This window comes from Ictidomys tridecemlineatus, chromosome 11, assembly GCF_052094955.1.
Source record: "Ictidomys tridecemlineatus isolate mIctTri1 chromosome 11, mIctTri1.hap1, whole genome shotgun sequence".
Lineage (NCBI taxonomy): Eukaryota > Metazoa > Chordata > Mammalia > Rodentia > Sciuridae > Ictidomys > Ictidomys tridecemlineatus.
The window spans coordinates 124441358-124453513 of NC_135487.1; the positions used below are offsets into that span (position 1 = coordinate 124441358).

Below are 12156 nucleotides of genomic sequence, written 5' to 3' on the forward strand. Positions count from 1 at the left end.
GAGGATACTGCAGAAGAGCAGCTGACACACCCATTGCCAGGGGAGGTAGGGAAGGCGCAAGTGTCAGGGGGACCTGGGGCAGAAGCCGCAGAGGGAGGGCGTGGCAGGTCCACTCATTCAAGCAGTGACCCAGGTCCTTCGTGGAGCAGGGGAGATGGGGATGAGCAAGGTGAGGTCTGTGCACAAGTCATCACCAGGAAGAGACAGAAGCTCTCAATCACCAGGTGAAGGATCTCACTGTAGTAGAGGTTGACCCATGTCCAAGGTCTCCAGTGAGACCCCCAGGGACATGCACAGTCACCTGTGTGTGGGGAGTGGCAGGAGTTTCACAGATACTCAGTGTGGCGGGAGCGTCCCCCAGGGGAGGGACAGCACAGGAGGCAGGGCTAGGTGGGGAGGCCGGGAGGCAGCCGTGAGTCCAGGAGGTTTGGTGGGCCATGTTGAACTTCCTCTGAGACTCCAGGGTGGAGGGGGCACATGACCAGGGGTGGGGACTGCACTGACCAGTCAGGCTCCTCCAGCAGCCCCTGGAGGAAGACTGAGAGAGGACGGGTGCACACGGGTCCCAGGCATTCGGGGTCAGTGAAACACCTACTGGGCGCAAACTGCCCAGAGCTGAGCCTGACACCTGGGCTAAGAGGAGAGAAGGATGTGTCCCCTGCCCTCATGGTGTCCCACTCAGGGAGGACTCAGAACCAGAAAGGGATCTTTCCTCTCAGGGGGGATGGCCACGGGCAGCTCCTTAAAGAGGCTGCGCCTTCAGAGCCGGCAGTGGCTTCACACGTTAGGGAAGTCAGCAAGCAGCTGTGTCCCTGTGTGGATGAGGCCACCATCAGGGACACAGGACCTTCTAAGCCCTACATCCTATGGGGACTAGGTGGAGGTTGACCCCAGAGATGACACAGACAAAGGCCACAATCAGATCAGTTTTCCAAAGATGACCCTGGACACAGGGCATGGGGATGGGGTGGGACAGGTCCTGGAAGGCTGCCACTGTTCATAAACACAGCAGCAAAAAAGCCAGGGACCCTCGGGCTCCAGAGCCACCTGACCACTCCCTGTGCCCCTCCCTCCTGCAGCTGCACTCACCTGGGCTACAGAGGTCAACGAGTTGTAAGGTGGCATTTTTCTGGTCCACTGGGTTGCTGAGGACGCAGGTGAGGCTGACATTGGGCTGCCTCAGAGGCAGGCTCAGGGCCAGGGTCCAGGGGTTGGGGGGTCCTGGGGCCCCTCTCTGCTCCAGCTCACTGGGGGGGCCCTGGACCTCCCAGGTTACACTCAGGCCCTCTACAGCCTCTCGGGCCCCACACTCCAGAGTGACATTGCACCAGCTGGGCGTGATGGACGCTGACGTGGTCCGGATCTGGGCAAGGGGCACAGGATCTGAGGAAGGAGGGGACAAAGGAGAGAGCCTCACACATGCCACACATTGTCCTCCAGTGTCTCACTGACCAGAGGCAGGAGCCCTAGGAGGAAGCTGGGAGAACGTTACAATTTCCCCAGAGCTACATGTTGACAAGTGATAGCAGCCACTTTATTAAGCTCATGTGATCTCACTAGATGAAGCAAGTCTAAACTTTTTTTCCCATGAGTACATGATGGCTGAATCCCAGTTTTTAGGGACAATTATTTCTAGAAGATAGGGGTCTTCTGGAAGGGGAGAGGTGTGGGACAGAAGAGCTTGTCTGGAGCCAGGGTCCTGTGTCCTGGGCCTTGAGCTGAGACAGTGCCTGGGACTGCACAGCCCGACTGGGGCAGGACACCAGGCCAGCTCTGGGAGGACCAGAAAGCTCAGGTCAAAACAGGAGACACTGTGGGAGATACTGTGGCTGCAACAGAGAGCACAGCTCTGCAGGCAGTTAGAACGTGACCCTGAATGTGTGCTCCCGACTGGGGCAGAAGGGGCAGATCCACAGGCCAGTCTGGAAATCACACAGGACCTGCACCTGCAGTCCACTCTCTGCAGAGGGACTGCCCTAGGCAGAGATGGACTGTGGGGACCCTAGAGTTGGCAAAATGGATCTTCTGGAACATGGAGTAGCATCACTTCTTCTACCCTATCAAGGCTTGCAGAGCAGGATTTGTGGGGTCTGTGGAAGTGAGGCTGGCTTCTCACTGGCCATACCCTGCAAGGATTGGAGACAGTGAACTACATACATGTGGATTCCAAACGTGGTAGAACATTGTGTCCCCACTGATGTCCACATCTTTATCCTTGGATTCTGTGAATCTGCTAAGTTATGAAAAAAAAAAGCTGAGCTTTAAATAGGATTATCTGCATAATCCCAGAGTCGCCACAAAGACCCTTAAATGTGGAAGCAAGTGTCAGGCATGGTGGTGCACTCCCCCAATCCCAGCAGCAGCTCAGGAGGCTGAGACAGGAGGATCCAAAAATCAAAGCCAGCCTTAACAACCAGGCATGGTGCTAAGCAACTTAGCAGGACACTGTCGCAGAAATGTAGGAAATTTTTTAAAGGCTGGGAGTATGAGTCAGTGGTTAAGCACCCCAGGGTTCAATTATTGATACCAAAAAATAAAAAGTAAGGGTGGAGAAGAAAGGAAAGGAGCAGGTATGAGGGATGCAAGAGAGATCCCCCCTCCCTTTCTAGTTTAGGCAGAGGAGGGGAACACAAGTCCAGGGAGGCTGGCAGCTCTGGAGAGTAGGAAAGGCAGGAAAGGATCCCCTCTAGATCCTGCAGAACAAAATGCAGCCTGCCCACATTTGGATTTTAGCCCAGTGACAACCATGTCTGACCTCAACCTGCAGCATGTTGTGGATACACATTTGTGTTGTTTTAAACCATGATTATGCATTGTTAAAAGAGCAAAGGAAAACTAATGTACAAAATTAGTAAGTTTAGTCTTTCAAAGAGGAGGAAATGTTACTGCAAAAATGGCCAAATTCCCATTTTGTCTCCCAAAACACAGATGTGATTTTCCTCTCTGGTATAAAACCTCAGCTCTACTGTTTGTGATGAATATCTGACATTTAGGTGCCTGAGGAGAATCCTGCAGCATGTGGTCTCAGAGCCTCCTAGTCTCAAGGAAGGAGGCTGGTCCTGGGACTAGGTGAGGCTGTCACTTACCATAAACAGTGAGGTGGAAAACTGCTTTAATTTCTCTCCCCGTCTGAAATATGATCTGGACCCAGTACTGCCCACTGTCCTGTGAGGTCAAATTGTTAATCCTCAGGGATGACATACTGGGCACCTGGACCCTCTGCTTGTACTTGTCCTGGAGACTGAACCACAGTGGATCTTCCTTCCCATTCTGGAGTCTCAGCATGATTGTGGAGTCTGGATCAGAGCCAATGCCCCAGGAGATCTCCTTTATCTTGGGATCCTCTTGCTCCTGGGTCACTTGCAACAAGACGGAACCTCCCCGGATCGCCTTCAGATAAGTGCGGGTTCTGAAACTTTTAATCCCAGAACCATGAGCTCCAGAACTCTTGGCTAAAGTGCTGCCGGCACCTAGGGCATTAGGAAAGAGAACATGGATATTTCCTCAAGGAGAACAAGTTAAACAGAAATTGTCTTCTTAACCAGTTCACCCAGAACCTTCCTTGACCCAGGGAGGCAGCCTTGTATAGTGAATTGGAAGCAATTCTAGGATCAAGTCCTGGTTCTGCTGAAGTTATTTCTGGGTGGGTTACTTCCCTGGACTAACCTTCATTTCCTTATCTGTCTTGACATGGTGACATGAACTAAATGAGACTGTGAATTGAAAGCACCTAGCTCACTGTCTGGTACATGCTACGTGCATAAGTGTAGGAGGTGGCTCCTAAAATGTCACCCAAGGATCCCTCTCTGGTGTTCACACCTATGTGTAACCCTCTCCCACAAAGAGTGTGCACCTAGAAAAAATGATGGGATGTCACTTAATTCAACCATTTTCAACCAGAGCACAGGTTCCTCCTGGCTCACTCCTGCTCCCTGTCCTCGGCCTCTCTCCTGCTCACTCTGGTGAGGCCAGCGGCCATACTGACAGCTGCCCCATGGAGACACCCACGTGGCAAGGTCCTGAGGGCAGCCCCTGGCCAATAGCTAGTGAGGAACTGAGCTTCCAGGCAGCCGCCACAGGGAACTGCGTCCTGTCCACAGTCCCACTGTGATGAGCTCCAAGCAGAAGCTTCCCAGTGGAACCTCGAGATGGTGTCACCCCAGAAAACACCTTGATCTGTTTCTGCAAGACCCTGGGCCAGACGACCCCGCTGTCGAGCAGTGCTGACCCCAGACCCATGAGGGAGAACTCGTGATGTCGCTTTTGGGCAACCAGTCATGGGGCAGCAGGTTGCCCCACAGATTAGAACATTCCTGAAGGTGCGTCCCCTTCCCCTTCTTCTAGAAGGTGAGTCACTCAAGATAGTGTTGGTCGTGCTGTGGAATCGGTTATAAATCTCTGGGACGTGGGACAGGGAAATTCACGTCTCATTCGTAGGACATTGAGAGACAGTGAGGGCGGGGTTCCGCATGAGTGTGGCTCCGCCACCTTAAAGCTGAGCTGAGTCCACCGCATCCTCTCAGCCTCCTAAGGTCCCACACAGGGAAGGGGGACAGAGTCACACCTGGTTTTTCCCTGCAGCAGCTCAAGGATGACCAATGTATTTCACGTTTTGAGACCAGATGATGATGGAAATGTGGAGGAGCAAGTGGAGCAGTTGGTGAACACACGTTCGAGCCACCAAGAGAGAACTTTCTTGGGCAGCCCCTGGAGTCCCCGTCAGTGTTCCTTAGTGGCTGTCCCCTGCATGGCCCTGGACAGCGGCCTCCATGAGCCCTTCCTCTGCCATCAGGCACAGCCCCAGGGAACCTGGAGACCCTCTCTTCTTCCTGGAGACCAGGTAGGTTTAACCTCCAGGGGAAAGCGCAGCCCAACCATCTTGTCCTGGAGGAGGGACAGTTTCTCCTTTCAGAAGCCCAGGCTCCACGGGGTGTGCCACACCCAGGACACACCCCAAATTTGCAGATTTCTCCTTGTGTCACAGCTCTCACTTGTGAGTATCTGTAACATGCCCCAGTGTACAAACGCCACATTTCCTTTTCCCAAGGAACCATCCATTCGCGGGCACTTGGGCTGCTCCCACATCTTAGCTGTTGGGAACAGCGTCTCAGTGAACACACCAGCTTCAATGTTTGGCCCAGAAGTGGGGAGCTGGATGATATAGGAGTTTGGGTTTTAGTTTTGGAGGACCTTCCATTTCTTCAAAATAGCGACATTAATTTACTTTCCCACCAACAGAATCTGAGGATTCACTTTCTGCCTATCTTTGCCAGTGCTTATGAACATCCATCATCAGAATAACAGCCATGGGAACAATGTGACTGATCTCTCCCTGTTTAAAATTCTCATTTCCCTGTTGATCAGAGATGTTGGCTATTCATTTTTATAGGTCCATTGGCTATTCATTTCTCTTCTTTGAGAAGGATCTGTTCAAAACTTTAAATCAAGTCACCTGTTTCCTTCTATCAAGTTACTTAGTTCTTTAAACATTAGGGCTATTGGCCCCATATCAGACGTGTGTTCTGCAGATATTCTCTCCAAGACATGGGCGGTCTCTTCACTCTGTGGTTTCCCTTGCTGTGCAGAAGGTTTTTAATTTGATGCAATATGGTCAATTTTTTTCTTTTGGTGTCTGTGCTTGGGAGTCCTCGTCAAGATATTACCACACAAGCTCATGAAAATTTTCCTTTATGCTTTCTTCTAGAGGTGTTAGAGCTGCAAACCTTATGATTAAGGCTTTTATCCATTTTGAGTTGTTTTTTTCTTTTTTTAAAATTTTTTATTCTAATATTTTATATATATAGCAGCAGAATGCAATTCAATTCATATGACACATATAGAGCACAATTTTTCATGGCTCTGGTTGTACACAAAGTAGAGTCACACCATTCGCGTCTTCATCCATATTCTTAGGGTAATGATGTCCATCTCATTCCACCATCTTTCCTACCCCCATGTCCCCTCCCTCCCCTGTGCCCTGTCTAAAGTTCCTCTATTCCTCCCATCTTCCCATATGCATTTACTGAAGACACTGTCCTTTCCCCATTGTGTATTCTTAGCACATTTGTCAAACATCACATCAACTGACTGAAAACACTGGGTTTATTTATGGAATTTCTTCTTTTTCCATTGGTCAAGGTGTCTGTTTTTGTGCCAGAACCCTGCTGTTTTGATTACAATAACATTGTATTTTCAAATCAGGGAGTGAGATTCAGTTTTATTCTTTTTGCTTTTGCTATTTGGGGTCTTTTCTGATTCCATACAAATTTTTTGGAGAATTTTTTTTCTGTGAAAAATCTCACTGGAATTTTGTAAGAATTCCATTAAATCTATTACAGTTTAATTTTACCCATGGGCCAAAATGTTATTTCATGAAGTCAAAGGTGTCAGAAGTTTTTTTTAGTATTTATTGGTTTCATATCTTGCTTAAAAGGATAGCCCTCCCTTCAAAAGTATGTTTCTCATTTTTTCTAGTTTTTTTCAAGTTCTTATTGTGGTTTCAACATTTATGGTTAGGTTTCAATCAACCAAAGTTAAGTTGGTTTCAGCCTGGTCCCAGAGCTGGGTGGTACAAAAGAGTGGTTACAAGGTTGGACTTCACCTCAGTGAAGTCAGAGTTAATCTAGGTCCCCCATCTTCTGGCTGTGTGAACTTGAACAGTTACTGAACCTCTCTGGCTTCAGTTTTCTCATCTGTGAAATGGGAGTGATGGTGCTTACTTCATTGAATTCTTTGGATTTAAGCAGAAAGAGCTTTGAGCACAGTATTCAATAACTGTGCTGTTCCCATTCGCTGCTGTTGTTATCATGATGGGCATTACTGGACCAGCACCCCCAGGTCAGAACCACACATTCCCAGTTCCAGGTTGGTGTCCCTTCCTCCTGTCTAGCTGCCCCTCTTGGGGGTCTCCTTCTGAGTACAGGAATGGGATGCAGGAGTCACACATCCAGTGGCTTCAATCTCCTTGGTGCCTATAGGTGTAAATGTCCAGCCAGGACTTTCCTGTTTATAAAAGTCAAGTTTAAAAGGAAATTCACTGTGACACAGGCACCATTACCAAGCCCCACAGGACCCCTGTGCATCCAGGAGTCAGGTGGGAAGGTGGAGGGAAGGACTTGTTGTCCCAGGCTTGAATGAAGATTTTAAATTTCATATTATAAACGCTGGTTGCCCATCTTCCCCTTCTTGAGTTGCTCTATAATACAAAAGTATCATATGTTACATTGAAAACAAGTATCCAAGTTGTGAAGTTTTCAAATGAAAGCAAATTGTGCCCCATCCCAAGGTAAGCACTGGAAATGACGTGTGCCCAGAGACACTCCAGCCCTGTGAGCCAGGACATCTATTCATAAATGCTTCTCAACCTTCCCACTGGCCTGAGGTGCCCTTCATTCTTCTTTGGAAGGGGTTGTGACATCCTATGGTCCCCTCTTTAATTAATGAGTAAAATAGAAATATCCTTTAGCACTGTGGTCCAGCCTAATCAGAGTTTAACACATTTAAATATGTAATTCTGGGTGTGAAAATGGGCCATACACCACAACTTCCTTGTTTCTAAAAACTGTTTGCAAGTTGCTTTTTCAGGACGCAGCTTCAGACCTAGAGAGCCAAGAAGAAACAAAAGTCTCCAAGACAAGAAGCTGAGGAACCAAAAGTGGGTCTTGTGGACCTGGGTTAGAAGCCAGGGTACAGCCACAGCTGGAGGAGGGAGCATGGGATCAGAGAGACCAGGGCACTTACATAGAACCCAGAGGTTCCACCAGGCCCAAGATACCTGGTGTGGACCATGCCACCAAGATTCTAGATTCTAGCCAGCTGGCCTTCTGTTTCTCATCCCTGCCTTAAGTCCCTTCCTGCTCCCTGGGGAGACAGAAGTGAGTGTGCCTCCTCTCTCCTTGTTAGCGGAATGACTGTGAAGTTCTTTCTTCTTGCAAAACCTGGTGCCGTGTTGGTTTCTCTGGGCATGGACAGCAGGCACTTGCTGGGTGTCAGTACAGTGGTGCTCAGTAGATTTAAGTGCTCTATTTAATGCAGTACCCAGAGAAACAGCCTGCTATCCCATGGGGAAACAGTGCAATGGGGTGCTCTGACAGCCTGTATTTCAGACCATCCTCAGGGATTTGATGAGGTCATTGTGGTCACCACAGTGTCTGTGTCCCCCTGCCAGCATTGTAAGAGGGTCCCTCAGGGAAGCTAGTGTTTTGTGCTGAACAGGAACCTCAAGGTCTGGCAGAGGCTTTGATCAGCTGGTCTAAAGGGTACAGCTGCAACATGGCCACCTGGGCAAGGTTTGCTGACCACATCTGTAATTACCAAAAAATCCTTATTGTTTTCAATTCTAACTATGTAATTTTTAAAGAATGAATACAATATATACAAGGATCTTATTTTAGCTGCATCACGTGACATCAAATAAGGGTGCACTCCTAGTTAAGAATAAATCAAAATGGATCCAAAATTAGGAACCACATGGTTATATAAAGTTGATGCAATTGTATGTTATGCTCTTATTCTTATTATATATTTTTCTAGATATTTGAGTAACCTATAGTTAATCCATAAAATAATTAACATATGTCTAATTGTTTAATTAATATATTTATCTAGTTGTTTTTCTTCAATAGAAAACACATAATTTATATATTTATTTTACATGCATTTATCTGATACTCTGCCTTTTAGTTACAGATATTTGAAATGAATGTATTTTTCGATAAATTTGCTTTCAAGAGATAAAACAACCATCAAGTAATCTATAACTTTCAAATTATTGTACAAATTTTATAATATAACAAGCGAATATAATTCTGTCTACAGAATTATACGTGGACTTTAAATATAGTTTCATTGAGATATTTCATATCAAGGTACAATAATTTGTTCAGATTCTAAAGTTTTCAAAAATTATTCCAAAGTATAACCAGAAATAATTCTAAAGGGAAAAGAAGATGCTTCAACAGAGAGGAAACACATATTGGAGGTCCTCAGAAGAAAAAAGAAATCATCTTTTGGTAAAACAAGGTCTTTATATTCTAGATTTCCATGATAAAAGAATTTTCCTAAATAGGAAAATCTTCATATTAGTATCTAGACAAGTGATATAGATACGGTACTGACTATAAAAAAATTAGCTGATTAATTCAAGGCTAATTCAGGCTATTTCCCTGATTTTACTGTAGTGATGTGAGCTGAAATTTTGTCCATATTTTGACATGATAAAGACCTATTAAAATATCAAGTTTATTTCCTTAAAGGAAGGTCTTTATTTCCCAATGATTCTTACTGTTTAAGGCAAAGATTAATTTTAGTGAATAAATTCACATCCTTAATTAAACACTAAATATATTAAACTGCTGACTTAGATCTCAATTTTGACAATTCTGTCTGGAGACCAAATTTGATGATTAAAGACACTGCTGATTCTTGCATATAACTTTTGTTTGTTGGATTGTTCTGAGATTTGACAGAATATTTTGTTAGGACTGATGTTCTCCAAATTAAGGTTGTACATGGGTTTTAAACAATGGAAGTTGCAAAACTTGTTGGAAATTCATTGGTAGTATATAAATTATCTGACTGGACTTATTATCCATTAAAAATATGGTGAGATTTATATACTACACCCCACAGAGGGAAGTAACCTTAATCATATTTTCTAAAAGGACAATTGGGACAGCTATTTAAAGGATAATATTCTGAGATATTATGAAACCTTCTCTCAAGAAGAGATTGAGGGCTCCTTATAATTTCCACTAATTAAATTATGATTTATACCAATCTTTTAAATAAAGAAAAGGGGAAAAACAGGACCCTACAGACACATATTAGATCTTACCAAATATTTTAAAATGTTTTCTTAATTGTAATATTGAGAGCTTTACTGTTACTGCACATGATTCAGTACATTAAATCAGATTTTCAAAGACAGAGTTGAAACTTGTCATCATGAAACTGACTGAAAAACCTGACACAGGAAATAAATCTCCCATCTGCAGAGTTTACAACCATGCAGCTCCACCAGCGTGTCAGGTAAGTAAAATCCATGAACAAACTTCTATGGACCCATTTCTCAGGTCCAATTTTAATGTGCATTGCAGGGGACTGGAAAGTCCATCAATGAACCTTGATTAGCTGTACTGACTATAATGGTCAGTTAGACCTACATGTTGATCCTATGGTAAACAGGCTGTCTGGGAGTATCTTTTGAGAAAAAGACCACATATAAGTAACTTAAACCAGCCAATCATGCTGGTCCTTAGAGATGAAGACTATATTGACCTATCTGGACAATTGTCAGAAAGATTATTAAAATAGATTTTTCCTATACAGGCCAGTTATTTATTAAAATATCCACCAATATATTGTTTCCCTAATCATTCTACAGTAGAAATTGACACCTTTGCTAAGAGGATAGATTATGCAAATGTCTTGGCAGTGCAACATAAGATGTCTAGAGATATTGGGTATATTTTAGACTGGCTCCCAGAGTTGACAACCATGATTGTGCAAGGATGCCATAACCCCTGGAGGTTTATTGGTAATAATACCCTCACCCTCAGTGAGATGGCACCCAAAAGGATGTTTTGATGTTTGACTTCTATCTTCAAAATATTTATATTACTGAAAGACCTAATAGACTCCTTAAATGTGAGAATTAAGAAAAAGGATAATGAATATCCTGTAGCCTGTAAGAATACAACTTATCTTACTGTATCACAAGTTATTGCCAGCTAATATTTCAGAGCTATAATATGCTGTAGTTAATGTTCAGGCTTTGAAACAAGTGCATGTCAATTAACCAGACCTAGGCAAGCTTAAATCACTTCCAAGATCCTTCATACTCAGATAAGTGTTAATGAAAGAATTGAAACTAAATTAAAATGCTCTAGAAGCCACTGTCATCAATGTTGTGAATGAGCCCTCTGCATTATGGTTTGTAAAGACTTAAATGCCATGGTAAATAAAAATGTTTATGTTACAATGGCCAAACACAATGTTTCTCATGCAATTTGGAAAAGATAAAGAATCTCCTGATGAGTGTTTCGCACAATAATAATAATAACCTGGAACTTCCAGGTTGATTATGTTATTGAGATAATATGTTTTCTACTAATTCTTTTTGTGTTTCAATAGTGGATCATGATGACCTCGGATCAAGATTCCAGTGTCCAGAAGATATAATTCCCCAATTGCCCTTTTTAAAAATATTAAGAAAGAGGAAATATATCGGGAGCTGACACATAGGAACCAAGTGCCCCTTAGCTTGAGTGATGAGAGTGTGGAGATGTGGCCAGCCAGCCATGGGCTGTGTGTGTGTGAACTGTGGGCACTGAGCACACAAAGTGAACTGAACTGACATTGCCCCTCTGTTTTGGTGTGCCTTGCTCTGATCTTTTTGCTTGCTCTGCCATGATCCCCACATAGGTCATGAGATGAGCATGGCCTCCATAGATGTTGGTCAACCTACTGACAGCAGACACCATGAAGCTAGACTCCATCCCCTGAAGCCTGACCTCTTGCCTCATTTGAATGGCTTCTTCCCAATAAATGTGTTCATCATTATCTCTCTCTCTCTCTCTCTCTCTCTCTCTCTCTCTCTCTCTCTCTCTCTCTCTCCCAGGACCCCTAAGGTCAGAGAACCAAAGAAAAAGGTATATCTCTATCTCTGTGTGGTGATTTCATGTAGCCCAGTTCAACTGGAGTGACCCTGAGTGTTTGGTCAAGGAACACAACAGAATAGTACAAGAAAAATGAACTAAACTATGCCATATGTATGTATGAATGAATATACCACAATGAATTCCACTTTTATGTATGATTGCAATACATTCATACATTAAAATAGGAGTCCAGAATAGTAGAGAAAGTTGGAAGGGGGGAGGGAGAACAAAAAGAGGAAGTACTGGGAAATTATCTGGAACAAATCATGTTATGTACATGATGTTACAATGAATTCCACTAGTAAGTACAATTAGAAAAAGCTAATATCAACATTTTTAAAGCTGTTACCAAAATTCAATTCAGTAGGTCATGTTATGTTTGTTAGCTTTTGGTTTCCTTCTACATACAAACATTCTATTATGTCATAAATGTGATATGTGGCCCACAGTCACCGTCAGTGTATTTTTTCAGTTTCTGTTTTTCAGAATGTATTTT

General features: G+C 44.3%; 1 protein-coding gene across 1 annotated transcript in view; it reads right to left on the bottom strand.

Moving 5' to 3' along the window:
* Nucleotides 1-386: 386 nt before the first annotated feature.
* The window catches only part of LOC144368749 (CD48 antigen-like), a 42401-nt gene continuing 30631 nt past the window's right edge, over nt 387-12156 (bottom strand). The window contains exons 2-4 of the mRNA XM_078027856.1: nt 3087-3470; nt 1090-1383; nt 387-538 (exon numbers count right to left, since the gene is read on the bottom strand). Of these exons, the coding sequence (XP_077883982.1) occupies nt 387-538; nt 1090-1383; nt 3087-3470 (830 nt within the window). The remainder of the gene's footprint in view (nt 539-1089; nt 1384-3086; nt 3471-12156) is intronic.